We start from the raw sequence: 19,584 nt of genomic DNA on the forward strand, positions 1-19,584 counted from the left end.
GAAACCACATATGGATTTTCAAAAAAATCTTCCAGTTTGTAGTTATTGCTTATGAAACCATATATAGGTTTACAAAAAACTTTAATATATAGGACCAAACAGTTAGTGTAAATGTACTAATACCTTTTGTATGCCTTAATAAAAATCACAATACAAAAAAATATTTTTTATTTCATGTTTGCAATAATTCATGCAGTAGAAGGTAAAGTGAAAATATCTGTCGTTTTTTGGTGAAAATGTTGATCCGAATCCCAGCTAGTCCAGAGCGGTGGAAACCCAACGCTATAGAAGAAGTTATTACAAAAAACGCAAACAGAATTAACAAAAAAATGGAACATTCATTATTATTATCATGGAATACAAGACGATTTTTCGAAGTATGGTATATTGAGCATGTTCCTGTAAAGAATGGCCTGGTAAATATAGATGGTAGGACTCTCAGAAAAATATTTCGTTAAGAACGTTTAATAGGTAAGGAGAGGGAATACAGGACAACCATTGGAATTCACAGTTTACATGAAGAGTCATACAACAACGAAACTCGACTAATATACTTATCTTTTTTAATGAACATGGTGATTGCCAGCACATGCTTCAGGTACAAAGATATACATAAGGGAACATGGAGAAGTCCAGATGGGACAATAAACCAAATAGACCATGTGGTGGTTGACGCAAGACACTTCAGCGACGTGATGGACGTACGTGCAAGACGCGGGGCGAATATAGACACGGACCATTACCTATTACAAGCTAAACTAAGAGCTAGAATCTTCAATGCAAAGAAAAAAAAGGAGTTAAAGAGAAAAGATTTAAAGTAGAAGCGTTGAAGAACCCTGAGATAGCTAAGAGATTCGAGCAAAGTCTCGAAAGCAAGCTGAAAGGCTGCACGGATATTATAGTTGAAGATATTAACAACTATTAGAGGCAGTGTAGTGCTATATTGGAAGAAGTGGCAACTGAAGTTATCGGAAAGCAAAAACGTAAAAACTATGGTCAGACTGGTGCGATGAAGAACGCGCACAAGCCACGCAAAGAAAAAATCAGGCATATAGAAGACTCCAAGGGCGAAGAACGAGACAAACAGAGGAAGAGTATAGGTCCATCAAAATAAATCGGCTGCGGTGGTTAGGTCACATAGAGAGAATGAATGAGATGGAGCTGCCAAAACGTATTTCTAACAAAAGAATAGATGGAGTGAGAAGGAGAGGCAGACCCAGAGCACGATTTAAGGATCAGTTGGAGGAAGACTTAAGAATGTTGGGAGTACGAAACTGGAAAGCCAAGGCGTAGAATAGGAGAGAATGAAGATTTATCCTTGAGCAGGTTAACACCCACCATGGGTGGTTGAGCCAAAGATGATGAAGGACGTTTAAAAAAATATAACATCAAGTTACGTTAATAAAATAATCTATTTGCTATATTAACACATTTTTGCGACCCTTGCTGATGTGCTAAAATATGGTCACCGTCAGTGGTTTTTACATTTTACATTTTTTTGTTCTTACTCTTGCATTAACATTAGCTAAAACAATTATATTTTCAGATGTTCTTTATATTAAGAAAAAGCTATAGACAGGCAAGTTTTCTTCACCTCTACCATCATTCGGGTATAAGCTTTGCTGCTTTCGTAAATTTTAGATACAATTACGGAGAAACTACAGTAATGATAGGACTTTTAAATGTAGGTACACATGTTCTTATGTACATATACTATTTATTGACTGCTGTAGATTCCACATGGAGAAATAATGTCACAATAAAGAAGGGTTTAACATCAATACAGATTGTGAGTATTTCTTGACAATGATTGGTTATTGTAATTTATGTAGTTGTCTCTTTACTGCTTTACTGCCTAATTTTTAAGTAATAATAATCACACGTCAAGTGGATATAGGATATACGCTAGGATATATATATATATATATATATATATATATATATATATATATATATATATATATATATATATATATATATATATATATATATATATAGAAAAGAAAAGCAATTTAATCTTTGCAGATAAGTTAAATAGTAAACTCTTAAATATTGGGGAAATCTGCAAGAAAGACTCTAATGAGTATCAATTGTTTCGCCGAACGTTTTCGCCAAAGAGAATTAATTTGGCTTCTTCAGGGCTGAAAGAGAATAAATTATAATTAGCTACCATATATTATCTATTAAAACATTATTGATCTTACCGTAACTTAGAATTGTAGAGTTAGAATATTAAAAAACTTTGCTAGTAACATAGTGGTGTTTTTTGTTACTATGTGCAAAAAAGTTTTTTTTAAGGTTTGAAATGTATGGTAGCTATTGAACTTAACATGCAAAGGTTTACCCAAGGTTAATCGAAAAACCCAATGTAACTACATTTAAAGGGAGGTAATTCTTTGAATTGTCGGCAATAACTAAATTTTTGATTTTTAGAAAGTTTAAAAGTGAGGTTCTGTTTTAGCCAGAACGCCTGCGCTGACAAATTCAAGTAGTTCTTATGAATCTTTATGTCGTTAAGGTTCATTGGTAAAAACGAATGAAATTAAATCCCAGTATAGGGAAATATTATTTTGATTTTCTTTATTTAATTATATTCTATTGTTCATGTATTATTATATCTTATTGAGATGTATCTAAGAAAAGCAAGGGAATGTTATCTTTCTTAGTTAATGAAAATTAATTATAAAGGTAGGTTAGTTGTTAATGGATATATCAGTCAAGTTAGTTATCTGTGATGTTGTATTGTTCTTGGTATCTGATTTAAGTAAGAAGTGGTATATATCGCTTAGATTCTTAATGTCACTCTTAACAATAATAGAGAAATCGTTAAGGAAAATATAAGACATTTCAATGAACTCTCTTTTAGATTTATTGTTCTCACGGTAGAGAATTGTAGTGTTCGTATAGTCCATGAGATGACCAGTGGAATGGACATGTTTGGCTAATGCACAACGGTCAGGGTGAAGTCGAGAATCACTTTTGTGTAGTGTAATACGTGATTTCAATAATTGAGATGTTTGACCGATGTAGGAATTGTTGCAAGAGAGACATGGAATGTTGTAGACAATGTTAATAAGCCTATCTATGGGAGTCTTATCTTTTATCTTAGAATAAAGATTATTAATTGTTAGGCCTGATTTACAAGCCACATTAAGTTTAATGTTGTTATTATTATTACCAAAGCTATTTTTAACACTTTTCAGAATCCTTGTTAACCCCGGAGTGATATCTCTGAAATATGGTAATGAAAAATATTTGTTGAAAGGATTATCCGAGACTGGGTTCCCACTTAAGACATCAGGATCAGCATTGTTAGTCGCGAAGGAAGGTGAAGTATCTTCGTTATGGATAGTACTAAACAAAATCTTATTCACTAATGGTGATGGATAAGCGTTTGAAATAAAAAGTTTCTGTAGGATTTGTAGGTTTTTTGTAAAAATTTTTCCTTCATTTCATACAAAACCTTAACGACATAAAGATTCATAAGAACTACTTGAATTTGTCAGCGCATGCGTTCTGGCTAAAACAGAACCTCACTTTTAAACTTTCTAAAAATCAAAAAGCTTAGTTATTGCCGACAATTCAAAGAATTACCTCCTTTTAAATGTAGTTACATTGGGTTTTTCGATTAACCTTGGGTAAACCTTTGCGTGTTAAGTTCAATAGCTACCATACATTTCAAACCCTAAAAAAAACTTTTTTTGCACATAGTAACAAAAAACACCACTATGTTACTAGCAAAGTTTTTTAATATTCTAACTCTACAATTCTAAGTTACGGTAAGATCAATAATGTTTTAATAGATAATATATGGTAGCTAATTATAATTTATTCTCTTTCAGCCCTGAAGAAAATAAATTAATTCTCTTTGGCGAAAACGTTCGGCGAAACAATTGATACTCATTAGAGTCTTTCTTGCAGATTTCCCCAATATTTAAGAGTTTACTATATATTATATATATATATATATATATATATATATATATATATATATATATATATATATATACAGATAAAGACATTGTTTTGTTGACCATAGGAATTAAGATTTATTGCGATCCCATCTCTAGAGTATATTTATTATAATACTCTAAAACTCATTTTTTGGTTATTTTTTAGCCTTAATAGCAATACAAATATATAAGTAAGTAAATAAGTAATATGCTTTATTGTCACTGAAAATTGTACAAATTTTATGGACAAAGCTTATAACAGTAACACAAGAAAGAAGAAAAAAATCAGAATAAGAATCGTTTGTACTTTTAAATAAAAAAAAACAATAAAATTCTTCCAAACTTAAACATAAAAAATACTACATAATAAAAATTAGGAAAGCAGATTAAGGAATTAAGGGCTCAAATATTTTACCTCCTTGTGCAAAACAGTAACCAAATCTGTCATACACATTTCTCCTCATATTTTTTAGTAGGGCTGGTGTAATGCTTGCAAAAAAATGAAGTATTTTTGCCCTTAATTCGACTAGGTTTCTAGCCCTTACAAACTGATGCCTATAAACGTTTTCTTTAACCCCAAAAAAAGAAATCGTTAGGCGCTAAGTCACAGAATCTAGCGGGCCATTTAATTGTACCACGTGTACTTATCAGTGGATCAGGAAACGTTTGATTGAGGAAGTCAATAGTTGCTCTAGAGTTGTAAGCCGAACACCCATCCTGTTGGAAATAAACCTCCTGAAAATTAACGGGAAGGCATCGAACTGCCGGAATGATCTTATTCTGTAAAAGTTGTAAATATTTAGGTCCGTTTAAGTTTCCATCGATAAAAAATGGACCGACAATATGGTCTCGTAACATCCCAGCCCAAACATTTAACTTTTGTGGATGCTGCGTTCGCACTGTAACACTGAGATACTTATTTTTCCGAGAATAATACCTTGCAACGGATAGATTGTGTTTTTTATGTAATAAAAATGAAGGTTCGTCAGAAAATAAAATATTTTTTAAAAAGTGTACATTTTCATTTGGTTTATCTAACATAATTTCACAAAACTCCATCCGCCTAAAGTTATCTTCCGGAAACAGTTCTTGCGTTGGATGTATCTTAAAACGATGATACTCATTCCTTTTGAGAACTCGATGGACAGTTCGAGCATTCACGTTAACTTGCCTAGCAGTTTGTACACTATTGCAGTTATACACTATTACATTATTCAAAATTTTTTTATTATCTTGTATGTTTTCTCTATCACGTGTTTTAGCGTATGTATAGCGTCTATCGAGGATTTTTCTTTTCTAAAACCGTACTAATAATCCTCTATGCTTTGTTCTGTATATATTGTTAGTCTGTCTCTAATTATACCAGTCATTATATTAAAAGATATTATAAAAGATACATCAAAAGATATTATATTATAAAAGATTCCGAAACAGCTTTACATCTGTCAAGACTTATTCTGGAGCAGACTTGGAGACAGACCAAGTTCCACTGGTGGGAGTATTTCGGGTCAAACTCAAAACAGTGCAGAAAAGGAAAGCACAATCATACGAACTACGTCTGCTGAAAGATCTTGATACGAGGATGAGAGTCAAAGCCAGGTTAAACGAGCAAGTGACTGCAATTAGGGACGAATCGAATGAAGAACCAACGATCAAATATATTGCAGAAATAGTGCAAAATGTAAAGGATAAACACTTAAAAACAGATAAAATAATGAAGAAAAAATTATGGATGACAGATGAGATCCTGAAACTAACGGACGAGAGAAGAGAAGCCTAAAATGACCCACACAAATATAAAACCATAAATATATTAATAAGAACGAAAATTAGAAAAGCAAAAGAAAAATAAGCAAGGAAAAGATGCGAAGAAATTGAGACTCTGCAGTCAAAGTACGATAGTCACAATGTACATAGGAAAGTTAAAGAACTCACAGGGGGACTACGACGAAGGCAGAAAGGAAATATAACTGATTCTGACTGAAATATCATCTTGGACAATCAGAGTAAAATAAGAACGTAGAAAGAATATCTAGAAAAACTATTTGAACACCAAAAAGATAACACCTTCGAGCTAGAAGAAGGGGTAAATGATGGAGCAAGAACATTACAGTAGGAAGTTTACTCCTCGATAATACAGTTAAAGGATGGCAAAGAGGCAGGCTCTGATAATATACAAGCAGAACTACTTAAACTAATGGACAACGAATCAATAGCAATAATTGCAAAGATATTCAACAACATATACAACTCTGGAGAAATACCAACAGAATGGTTAAAATCTGAGTTTATTGCACTTCCAAAAAAAACCACGAGCCACAAAAATGCGAAGATTACCGTACTATAAGCCTCATGAGTCATCTCCTAAAATTGTTTATAAAAAAATGCATAAGAGAATCTACAAGCTGAGTGAAAGTGAAATTTTCCCCAACCAGTTTGGGTTCACAAATGCTGTTGGTAATAAAGAGGCTTTGTTCTCAGTACAAGTCTTATTCCAGAGATGCAGAGACGTCAACTGCGACATATACGCATATCTGCTTGATTACGAGAAAGCGTTTGCTCGAGTACAGCAAGCCAAGATGATGCAAATACTAAAAGAAACAGGAATTAACAACCAAAAACTGAAAATAATTAGAAATCTTTACTGGAATCAGACAGCAAATCTTAGAGTTAAAGGTGAACACACTGACTATGTGAAAATCATGAGTGGAGTGAGGTAAGGCTATATTTTGTCATCTCTAATCTTCAATCTGTACTCTGAAAGAATATTTATCGAAGCTTTGCACGAAAATGAAATAAGTATTCTACTAAATGGTTACCGGCTAAACAACATCAGATATGCAGATGACACCATAGTATTTGCGGACAACTTAGAAGACCTACAAGTTCTTATGAATAAAATCATGTATTACAGTCGCCAATATAAACGTTAAGAAGACATAGTTTATGATCATTAGAAAGAAAAGGAAAACACAAGGTCAACTCTACGTCAACTAATCCCCTGTAGACAAAGTGACGCACGATAACTACCTTGGCACCATAATAAATGAAGAATGAACCAACAACCAGGAGATTAGAGCACGCATCGGAAAAGCTAGATCCACCTTCAATCGGATGGGAGCCTTCTTAAAGAGTCACAACCTCACTCTTGATACAAAAGTAAGAATGCTGCGATGCTACGTCTTGTCTGTCCTATTTTATGGTATTGAATCGTGGATCTTGAACGAAGATATGTGCAGAAAACTGGAAGCATTTGAGATGTGGCTATATCGGAGAATGCTTAAGATCCCGTGGACTGACCGAGTCACAAATGGGGAGGTCCTCAGAAGAATGAATAAGAACCGAGATATACTGACCACCATCAAATCTCGAAAGTTCCAGTTCTTTGGACATATTATGAGAAATGAATCCAGGTATGCTCTCCTTTAAGCCATCCTGCAAGGAAAAATATTTACAAAACGAGGTCCAAGAAGAAGAAGAACATCTTGATTAAAGAACCTCAGAATCTGGTTCAATACAACATCTGTGCAGCTTTTCCGGGCTGCTGCAGATAAGATAAAGATTGCCCTGATGATCGCCAACATTCGTAACGGATAGGCACATCAAGAATAAGAATAATTACTTTGTATGCTACATTCGGTAAATTAATTGCTCGGTAGTTTTTTCATCTTCTATAGTCTCCTTGTTTTGGGATTGTCACTATAATTCCTCTCTTCCATTCTTCGAGCATTATTTCTTTGCTCCGTTTGTTCTGTATTAGTTCATCAATCTGTCTGTATAGTGCCTTTCCACCGTATTTTATAAATTATGCACCATATATTCCGTCTTCTTCCGCTGTTTTCCCGTTTTTAAGCTTGCATATTCTCTCTTTCACTTAATAATTTCTCTTATAACGTAATTATTTCTCTTTTCTCTTCTTTATCCGTTTCTTGATATAGTTTTTCGAAATACTTCTGTCATTTTTCTGCTTCTATAGCTATATTAGCTGTCCGTTTTCGGTTATCTAGTTTTAAGTATTGGTACAATGGTTTTGAGTTGAGTCTTTTATTTTCTGTTTCTATGTCGTACATAATTTCATTTACTTTTTTTCCATTTAAATAATTTATCTGTCTTTTTCCTTTGATCTTTGTATTTTTCTTGTTCCTCTTCTTTGCTCGTGCTTAACCATTTCAATCTTGTTTTCTTCTTTTCTTCCACTGCTAATTGGCACTCATTTGCACTAGGACCATGTAGTAGGTGTAAATAATGCAGAAGAGGAAAAAGTGTGAGAAGAAGGTTGTCCTTCTTTGTCTCTGCACATCATTGTTCTTGGTTTAAATTCTTTTCTACTTTTGTTAAATTTTTGGTAGAATTTTCTGATGGTTTATTTAGTTTTTCCATTTCTTGGGGTTCTTTTTCTATGTGTTCTCTTTTCTTTCTGCGATGTATTTTCTCCTCTTCCCTCCTTAGCATTCTATATTTCTCCTCTGCCTTTCGTGTTCTATGTCGTTATTGTAGTCGTTGATATGGATTATTTTTTCTCTCTGTTACGTTACGACACTCTTCATCGAACCACTGTCCTTCAGTTGATTTGAGCTTTTTTTGTAAACCCAGGGTCTCTTTGGCCGCATTTTATATGATGTTTTTACACTCTTCCCATTCTGTGTTTATATCCTCGTGCTTTTGTCTGTTCCTTTTATACATTCTTTGTATTTGGCCTTATACTGTAGCATTTTATTTTGAAGTCCCCTCGTATATGTGTTAATTGAAATCCCCTTACATATGCATTAGAATAACTAAGAATTTTTTCAATGTTTCTTAGTTCGTATCCTTCAATTTAAAACCCATATAATTTTTCGTTATTTTTTTAAGTCGCCGCCGCCGATAATAATTCATTTTATTGTTTATTTATGTCACAGGCGCAAATTCTTCGATATTGCCCGATATTGCGTTTTCAAATTAATTTACGTCTTAATTTCCGTTGTGTTTAGTTTATACGCTAAGTGCTTTGTTTGTTCTAACTTATGCGAGCAATTTTTAAAGATAATTTCGTCACTTTTGTTGGAGCCACGGTGATCTCTAGCGGCCAGCGTCATGTCCAAATTCAATTTGAATTTGTAGTTTTCTGTTTTTGTCCCTTTTCAGGGAAATCTTCGTCTTACGTTATGGAAATCAATTTTAGTAGCAGTTAATCGTCTAATTAAGAGGCAGAGTCATAAGTTTTGTGCTCAGTGCCGGCTTCGGCCTCAAATGGTCGATCCAATGTATAGTGTGAGATCCAGTCCCTTTTGTTCGTGTGTTCGTGTCCAGGATTCAACTCCATCCACGCCAGATTTTCGTTCCTGAGCATAGAAATGTTTTTTTTTGGTCCTGTTGCAGTTTCAGTCCAGAGATGTAACAAGTTTTTTTTGAAAGTTAGGTGCGAAATAGTGAAATACAGGTAACATTTTTTTAGTGTAAATTTAAAGTAAAGCAGACATTTTTTAAATAAACGTAATGATTTGCTTTCATTAAAATTTAAAAGTATTTGTAACATTTAAAGTAGTAAATTTTATGGTTTGACTTCAGCTGTCAATTTATTTGTTCAGTTTTTTTAAATTTAATGTTAATTTATGACAGCCCGTTTTAGCATTTTTGATTTGTTTTGTTTTCTTTAAAAGTAAGGTTAGCTTACATGTAAATTTTGTAAGTTTTTGTAGTATCTTCAACTCCTGGAAATTGTAAACAGATGGCACATGTAAGTTTTTTTTGGATTTTTGTATTTTGCAGCTATGATTATTATATTTTTGTATTGTCTATGTTTTGTAACTGTTTGTGGTGACACAAAAATAAATGTTAAATTTTGTTTGTTAACATTTTGTTTATTTTTTTTCTAACCTTTTTTATTGAGTTTAATTTGAAAAAGATATATTTTTTTATGTTTAATAATTATATCTCCAGTTGCAATTAGCTGGTTGTAATAGGTATAATTAGGCACCTCAAGTGGAGCCCTATATTAAATTTCTTGAGGTGTTTCCTGTTTCGTTTTGTTTTTGTTTGTCCCAAGAGATTTATGACCATTTATTTCATTTTTCTGTAGTTGCCCCAATTCAAACCCCCTTGTCTTTTACTTATCCACGACCCCAGCTCTCCTGCCAAAACCTGAGTGCCCGTTCGCACAAGTAGCGTTTATTTTGCTTACCCTATCTTCGCCCCAAGAATTTCTATCCCCCATCTTCTACCCCTAAAAGTAATACCCCTATGGTAGGCAAAATATTATCGTTACAATACAAGTCACTTCAATACTCAATAGTCGTAATAGTATGAGTTCAAATATAATTATTTCCAGAAATGGTTTAAATAATAGAACTTCTACTATGTTGATTAAAAGAAAACTTTATGTGTCAGAGCTTCATTTTACTGAACATGACTTATGCCCGTTGTACCCGGACAGGGAAATATTATTAGGGTTAAGTTTATATACATAACCTATTTTGACCAAATTATGATGTACTCTTTTTTTAAGCAGCCTACAATTTATATACTATGATAAATTTTCCAGATACAACTAAACCTGATGTGGATTTATTTCGGACTAACAAAAATCACTCCAGGCTGCAAAGCGATGCCGAGATATGTTCTATACACGTGGACTGGACAAAATCTTTTTATGGTTAGTTTATTCTTAAGATTTTACTTTAAAACATATGTAAAGAAAGTGGTAAGTGTTAGTAAAGAAGAATAATTGTATCTAAAAAATATAGTTTAAAAAACATCTTTTAATTTTATTTTAGCTTTTAATTAGTAGGTACATAAATAAGTTTTATATTTTATATTAACATTTTTTATAAGTATAAATAAACTTATTTTTAACGAAATTTTATTTATTTCAAGACCTTTTTGTCACACATAAATCGGTGTATTGACATATTTCAGTTGTGAGAGACGAAAATGCCATTGAACCATCAAAAATCATACGAACAATCTGAATTTGGCTAAGACTGTCTACTTTAAGACCCCAAAATTATACAAAAAAGTTTACCATTCCTGCCCCCTCGCTTTCCTCACAACGCTCCCTCGTAGGGGTGGAAAAACATAAAAATTATTTTACCAAGAATTTGTACGCAGTAGAAAAAATGCTTTAAATAAAATATGTAACTTAGATAATTTGGAACAAAAATGTTTATTATTACGTTTTATAAAAAAAGAATTTAAGATGGTGTATACATAAAAATGAGTTTAGATTTGAGGGTCCTAGTAACAAAGTCGGCAATCTCCATCATTTTGACTTTTGAGTAAAACGCAAAACAATTATACGGCTGTATTTTAGGTGATATCGAAACAAATATAGTCTAATATATAAGACAATGGCAAATAACAGCAAATGGTGAAGAAGTTTTACCTAAATTATTAACAGTTTTTTTTTAAATTGAAAAAAAGATGGAGAATGCCGGTTTTGATACTAAGAGGTGTATATTGCCGGTTTTGATACTAAAATTCGGCAAGAACATAATAAAAGTAACATAATAAGTATTTATGTTACCTTGGAGAGTTTTACAGGTAATTTTATTTATGATAGCTCATAAAAATAAAACAGCTTTGTTTTCAGAATAATGTAATTTAAGAAACAAAATATTATATAAATATTATACTAAAATAGAAGGAAGTTCTTCAAAGAACTCACAAGTTGCTTCCTCCATTTTTTCAGTATCTGGAACTGTATCAGCACTTCCTTCCTGAACTGCTAGCTGCTCTAGTTGATTATTATTAAAGATAATATCTTCAAAAAATTTGAGTTCTTCCATGGTTCTCCAAGTATTTCCAAAGTGCTTGGTGAGAAGTTTATCAACATCTTTAAGCTTAAGTGAATTTACTTTTTGCAGACCACTTTCTATAATAACGGGGTCAATCATATAGATCGTACAACCTTTCTTTAAAACACTTTTAAATGTTTGCAAATCAATTCTGTAATTAATTTCTCCTCTAATGGTAATATTTCCAGTTTTGCATTTTCTTAGGAAAAAGCGCTTTGTATTTTTAAAAGAAAAATGCCATGTACCAGTGGGTCTAAAAACACTTGAGATTGTTTCTTTCCAATTAAACACTTTGCAATTTTGCCCTAAGTGAGTAAGTGTAGCTATTTTTGAAAACAATTCCAAATACGTTTTTGGGTGCGATATAACTTCCAGTTTTTTAATATCTTTCTCAATATTACCAAAGACCCTATCAGCTGGCAAGAAAGAATGGCCTACCACCGGAAAAATTACCTCGATGTTTTGTACATGTGTCGGTGCTCTTGATGAAAGCCATTTGCAACACATTCCAATTAGCGTAGTGTTCTTATTTTGGTCACTGCAGCCATCTGCCATTAGTCTAATGGTGGTTACTTCAGAGTGAAAGTCAATTTTGTTAAGCCTGTCAAAAACGGCGGAAGAAATTTCGTTGGAACCTTTTCCAAATTCGTCCTCTGTCCAATAATACGAAAATATATTTTTTTCAGTAAACTTTGATTGAGAGGTTCCCTGGACTATGGTAAAATTATATAAATACAGTTGCCTAGAGTAGTAGGCACTTTGGTCGGGGACCTTAGGAAGTACAAGGTTTTTTTGACAATCAAAAGATAGTGTTATCAAATCATCTCGTGACTCTTTAAGCAACTCAAAAAATGCATTAGCCCTTAGCTTATGAATTTTTCTTTCAACAATCAATTTTTTCTTCTCTTCTTCATCCATAGATCTTTTAATTTTTTCTGCAAACTCAATGCATAGGGAACACATATCCGTACGGGGAGTAGTAAAGCTAAGGTTGTACTTAGTATTAAAAATCATTCTAAAGTATGATGGTTTTACTCTCTCCTCTGGAGAACACTGATTAATATACATTTGGAACATCTTTTGTATTGACAAATCAGAAGAAAGGTAGCGCATACGTGTGGAAGAACGACAATAATGCGATTCAATACTTTTAAAAGTATTAATAAATTTTTGAACTGATTCTTGTTTTCCTTTAAAATTTGAAGTTTTTATGTCACCGCCTGTTTTTTCCTTTGGTGCTTCTCCTGTTTTTAAAAATGATTTCATAATGTAGGTGAGGCGATGTTTCGTAATATTTAGTATGTTTAAAAAAGCTTTCTGGCACACTGGAATATTTTGCTTTATTACACTATTCCGTACAAAGCATTTCACAGACGTTGTTTTTGCTTCATGTCTAGAGTTTTTTGGACCGTGACGTTTAGGTAGTTGAACTGTACAAAATTTTAGAATAAAGGAATCTTGACTAAGCTTGTCCTTAACTGCGTAAAACGCATCATGAAAACACTTGATATCTCTCATTGTTAGAGAAGAACATTGATAGGCCTTCGTTTTGTGGCCGCAAGTAGGGAATTGTGGTAACTGTGATGAAGAGTACCTGAAAAGATAACATATTTCAAAAAACTAATTATAATACTGACCTTATAAAATTTACAGTAGCTTGAACAAATCATTTGTTTTTTTTATTAGTTTTTTATAATATGTAAAATAGTTTTAATAATAAAATAAATCAAAAAATTATATGAATAAAATCTGAATACGGATGACATGTGCTCTTAAACCTAACTTTTCGAGTAAAAACTACAACTAAATTTTAAAGAACGTACCTCATTTTTTTCCGCACATTTTGCTGCCATGTGGACGGATTGCGAATTCGTTTACGAGCTTTGTTGTTTTCAACAGGAGTTGTAATAGTTTCCATTTTAAAAAAGTAACAAAATAAAAAACAAATAACTTGGCACCTTGGTTAAAAAGAAACTACGAGAAATTATAACGACAGCGACTCCAGACGACTCCTAGTGGTATATCACATGGTCACTACGAGGATTCTCATTGATCAAACAGGACATTGCCGACTTTGATTCTAAACCGTTCATGGAGATTGCCGTGTTTGATTCTTAGGCTAAATTTATATGCTATTTTATAGGCGGATAATGCCGTTTTTGATTCTTATTCTCTTTATTTATGTATAGTGTTTTAAAATACGAACAATTTGGTGTAACTAACTCAATTTTGGTAAAAAGTGGAGATTGCCGACTTTGATACTAGGACCCTCATTTACGTGGAAGATTTTAACATTAGTGTTTACATTACATAAATAATTACATTAATTTACAGCCCACTATCTACAGATGAAGAGCATTTTTGTATTGGTCTACATAAATATTTAGAGATCACTAAAGATTCTCTTTGTAAATATCATGTTTTAAGAATAATATGCTACACCGACGACGCCATAATACCAGCTGAAAATGAAGATGACCTACCAAGATTAATTAAAGAATTCGAAGATACGGCGCTCATATACAACATGGAGATCTCAACAGAGAAAACTAAAACGATAGTGATATCAGCGGAACCGAGACGATGTAAACGAGTCGTAAATAACAAAATAATAGAACAAGTGATGGAAACTGAATACTTGGGAATAAAAATGTCAAGCTACGGAATAGTGGAAGAAGAAGTACAAAAACAAGTGAACATGGCAAACAGAGCAGCAGGATGTCTCAACAACACAATCTGAAGAAACAAATACCTCACAACGGAAACGAAAACCAGGATATATAAATCAACAATAAGACCGATAATGACGATGTAAACTAGTCGTAAATAACAAAATAATAGAACAAGTGATGGAAACTGAATACTTGGGAATAAAACTGTCAAGCTACGGAAAATTGGAAGAAGAAGTACAAAAACAAGTGAAAGTGGCAAACAGAGCAGCAGAATGTCTCAACAACACAATCTGAAGAAACAAATACCTCACAACGGAAACGAAAATCAGGATATATAAATCAACAATAAGACCGATAATGACGTACACAGCGGAAACAAGAGCAGATACGGCGAAAACACAAAGACTACTGGAAACAACAGAAATGAAAGTCTTACAAAAAATAACAAACCAAACTCTAAGAGACAGAGTAAGAAGGGAGGAAATACGAGCGAGATGTGGTATAGAGGAAATAAATGCGTGGACCAAGAGAAGAAAAGTGGAATGGAATGAACACATCGAAAGAATAACATAAAATAGAATAGTACGAATAGCAAGAGACAAATCGCCAAATGGAAGAAGATCATTGGGACGACCGAGGAAAAGATGGTCAGACAACGTCAATTGAGGCTAAAAACCAAAGTAAAACAGGAATTAAGCCTATTTATAAAGTAGGAAGAAGAAGATGTTTTATTGGGTGATATTAATATTAATATCAAAAATATGACACCAGAGTCTTCTGAGTTTTTAAGAATATTGAGTAGACATAATTTATTATTATCGATAATAAATAAAAATACTAAAGTTCAGTGCGATTCTCGTAGTTGTGTCAGTGGCGGATCCAAGGGGGGTCACGGGGTCATGACCCCTCCCAAACAAAAATAAATATCAATCAAATGATCCTTAAAAAAATATTTAAAACCCATCAACCCTATAAGCAGAAAGTTAAGAGTTGAAATGATTCAAGAAAATAGGAAGATCGGTAAGATAGTTTCGAAACAAATTCAGATTTCTGCTTTAATCTGGAGCCTTCTAAAAATTGCATGGCATGGCCAAACGATGATAAAGATGTTAAAAGAGACATGGGGAATCTAAAATTTTCATTCCACGACATGTCTATTCATCTAAGCAGAAATCCTAACGAATTTGTTTCTCGTACTCATACAGAGTAGATCCGAATAAAATGAAAAAGACAGAAAAGATTTGATTTCACGTCTATGTATCTATTGATATGTATTTCGACTTAAAAAGTCTCATCAGAATAGTTATTCATAGCCGTTCTTAACGTGAAAAATAATCTTCTCTGTCTTATTAGAAGCAACAATAACATGGCTTCGTTATGGACGCAATAGCAACATCTGATAGAAAAATCGGTAAGATAGTTTCGAAACAAATTCAGATTTCTGCTTTAATCTGGAGCCTTCTAAAAATTGCAAGGCATGTCCAAACGATGATAAAGATGTTAAAAGAGACATGGGGAATCTAAAATTTGCATTCCACGACATGTCTATTCATCTAAGCAGAAATCCTAACGAATTTGTTTCTCGTACTCATACAGAGTAGATCCGAATAAAATGAAAAAGACTTTTTCATTTTATTCGGATCTACTTGTTCTACTTGATCTACTTGATCATGCCTTCCAATTTTTAGAAGGCTCCAGATTAAAGCAGAAATCTGAATTTATTTCGAAACTATCTTACCGATTTTTCTATCAGATGTCGCTATTGCGTCCATAACGAAGCCATGTTATTGTTGCTTCTAATAAGACAGAGAAGATTATTTTTCACGTTAAGAACGGCTATGAATAACTATTCTGATGAGACTTTTTAAGTCGAAATACGTATCAATAGATACATAGACGCTTTGAACGTGAATCAAATCTTTTCTGTCTTTTTCATTTCAAAATAGGAAGAATTTGAATCCAATAATAAAAACTGTTATTCTTTGTAGTAAACAAAATAGTTCTTTGAGGGGGAATAGGGATGATAAAAATATTAAAAGTATTGTAAATAGCGATAGTACAGAAAAAAATGGTGGCAATTTTAGAGCATTGCTGCGGTTTAGGATATATGCTGGCAATAATTATCTGCGAAAACATTTGGAAACTGCTCCGGCTAATGTTACATTAATTGGCAAAACTACTCAAAATGATATTATTTCTTGCTACAAAGAAGAATGTCTCTGCGAAATCTTCATTTAAATGAAATAAGAGATGATTTCATCACATTTGTTAACGCCTACGATTCGATTCTAGAAGAAGACGTCGGTTCAGAAGGAGAAGACCGCTTAACTGAAGTTGCTTTAGGCCACATTGTTGAAGATTCTGTAAAGAATTTTAATTTAGATTTAAATTTTAGCGTAGGTTTTGGTATAGACAGTTGCTTAGTAATGGCATCCGAAACGAAAGGTGCCGTTAACGAATTAAACAAATCGGTCAAACATGCTGTGCGTTGTCCATGTAGCAATCATATTTTGAAAAATTCCTTGGCAAGCTCCTTAAAAGTTATATCATGTCGTAATGCTGCTTCCTAATAAGGAACTGGGGACTGCTGTCCAAGGTATTTGTGAAATTCGTTGGGTTGAAAGGCATGAACAGTAAACCTTCAGCTGATGCATTTTCAATGCAAATTATTAGGAGCCCTTCTTCTTAAAGTTCTATCTCCTATCGGAGGTTGGATATCATAACGGCTATGGTCACTTTGTTGGCTGCTGCTCTGAAAAGTTGTAGTGAACTACAGTTAAACCATTCTCTAAGGTTCTTCAGCCAGGAGATGTGTCTTCTTCCTATGCTTCTTCTTCCTTGGATCCTTCCTTGCATAATAATTCTCAGCAGCTCATATTTTTCTCCTCTGGTTATGTGACCCAAATACTCTAGTTTTCTTCTTTTTATGCTGTTCATAATTTCTAACTCCTTATTTAGACGTCGTAGTACCTCAGCATTGGTAATCCTTTGAACCCACTGAATTTTTTATATCCTTCTGTAACACCACATTTCGAACGCTTCTATTTTTCTTATGTGTTGTTTCTTCAATGTCCAAGCTTCCAGTCTGTATAGTAAGATAGAAAATATGTAACATCTTAGAGCCCTCAATCTAAGATGCAACTGAAGGTCTCTGTTGGTAAGCATTGTCTTCATTTTCACAAATGCTTGCCTTGCAGTTTCAATTCGGACTTTGATTTCTCTGCTTTGGTCATTTTTGTTATCAACCCAGGTTCCCAGATATTTGTATGTCTCTACTTTTTCTATTTGGGTTTGCTCTATCATTAATCTTTCATTTCCATGTTGCATTTTTGAGACAATCATAAATTTAGTTTTTCTCTTATTTATTTTTAGTCCGTATCTAATGCAATAATCGTTAATTCTATTTACCAACTCTTGTAGCGATTCCAGGGTGTCTGCCATTATAACGGTGTCATCAGCGAATCTTGTGTTATTTACTATTCTTCCGTTTACAGAGATTCCATCAGCCATATCCGCTATCGCTTCCTGGAATATGGCTTCACTGTACACGTTAAACAGTAATGGTGACAGAACACAGCCCTGTCTTACTCCTCTCTTTATATCTATATTTTCGGACTTTTGTTTTTCTATCTTTATATTGGCCTTTTGATTCCAATACAGATTGATAATGATTCGTAAGTCTCGTCTGTCTATATCTTTGTTTCTCAGTACTTCTATTAGTTTTTCATGTCGGACTCTGTCGAATGCCTTCTCGAAGTCGATGAAACAGGAATAAATATCTAGGTTCATATCTAAGCATCTTTGAGAGAGGACATTAAAAGCAAACAATGGCTCTTTCGTTTCCAGTCCCTTGCGGGGAGCCCAGAATTTCTTATTTCAGTAGTTTGTCTTAGTGATGTTTTAGGTAAAACTGAATCACTTAGTCGTCTTCATCAGTCACCAAAATTAGATTTAAAGAAGGCCACTGAGGCCATCGAGGACACTAAACGTTACATTGTATTGTGAAGGACAAGATATTGAGATATAGAGTTATAGAGTTGTACTAACCTTTATCCATCATTCAAATAAAATTACCGGAGCAGTGTTGAATTTTGAATTATTAGTTTGTTTAAATGTTTTTACAAATTGATCGAAACAATGGTTTTTATCACTAAACAATCTCGCAATATACTATTAAAAAATACTAGCGTTCATCGTTTTTCTAAACTTAGGACTGGCAAAATAAAATATTTTTCAGTTACGAAAATAAGTAGACATTTTATTTTATGGGTTCGTCAATGAACACTAATTATTGATATACACAAAAAGAAGTAAAACTTATTCCAAATCATCGTCATTAAATATTTTTGTGAAATGTTATCAAAAATATGATGTCTTTGTTTATAACATTTAAAAATAATTAAGAGAAATTCCTGCGGTTGACCTAAATATAAATTTACAAACAATTTTATATTTCCGGTAATCGCTAAGTACTTAATAAGTACTTTTTCGTAGAATAATTAAATGGGGCGGGATTATTGTCACAGTATTTAAATAACGGAATTCTTAAGCGGTATATTTTGTTGTTCTTTCAGCCAGAGTTTGGCGAAAAAAAGTGTTGTGTTATATTTAGTATTTATCAAAGAAAAATATGTGGCGGCCATGGGAAAGTGATGTGCGTTTACCTGAAGAAAATGAATCTACGGATAATTTAGAAGATGAAGATGAAAGTGCAAGGCGATTCTTCCAACAGGCGTCAAACAAAAGCTCCATCAAACAAAGAAAAGAATAACAATTTTACATGCAGGATCAGAAAATGGTTGGGTCCCAAATTCCTTATGACTTTCTGCAAAGAACATTAAAGACTCCTGCGTGGACTACCATGAGGATATAACGGCAGAGCTTTTTGAGCAATGGTTTAAGAATTGTCTTATACCTAACCTTCATCAAAATAGTGTGATAGTAATGGACAATGTAAGTTACCACAGTCGTCAATTACATAAGTCTCCAAGTGCAAATAATACGAAAATTGAAATTCAAAACTACCTGTTAGAAAACGATATAAATTTTGAAGAAAGTTATTTGAAAAATGAACTGTTAGAAGTGTTAAAATCATTTTCTATTAAAAAAGTATATGTTTGTGACGCATTGGCCGAGGACATGGGACATACAGTGTTACGGCTTCCGCTCTACGATTGTTTCTTAATC

At 33.1% G+C, this 19,584-nt stretch overlaps 1 protein-coding gene and 1 long non-coding RNA gene across 2 annotated transcripts in view; both read left to right on the forward strand.

Moving 5' to 3' along the window:
* The window catches only part of LOC140448273 (very long chain fatty acid elongase F-like), a 35,197-nt gene extending 24,458 nt beyond the window's left edge, over nucleotides 1-10,739 (forward strand). Inside the window, exons 4-5 of the mRNA XM_072541368.1 lie at nucleotides 1,547-1,789; nucleotides 10,474-10,739. Of these exons, the coding sequence (XP_072397469.1) occupies nucleotides 1,547-1,789; nucleotides 10,474-10,656 (426 nt within the window). The 3' untranslated portion in view covers nucleotides 10,657-10,739. The remainder of the gene's footprint in view (nucleotides 1-1,546; nucleotides 1,790-10,473) is intronic.
* Nucleotides 8,748-9,785, forward strand: LOC140448272 (uncharacterized). The gene is made up of 2 exons (XR_011951674.1): nucleotides 8,748-9,596; nucleotides 9,675-9,785. It is a non-coding gene; the product is annotated as an uncharacterized lncRNA (long non-coding RNA).
* Nucleotides 10,740-19,584: the final 8,845 nt, after the last annotated feature.

This window comes from Diabrotica undecimpunctata, chromosome 8 (genome assembly GCF_040954645.1).
Source record: "Diabrotica undecimpunctata isolate CICGRU chromosome 8, icDiaUnde3, whole genome shotgun sequence".
In the NCBI taxonomy this organism is placed as follows: Eukaryota; Metazoa; Arthropoda; class Insecta; order Coleoptera; family Chrysomelidae; genus Diabrotica; species Diabrotica undecimpunctata.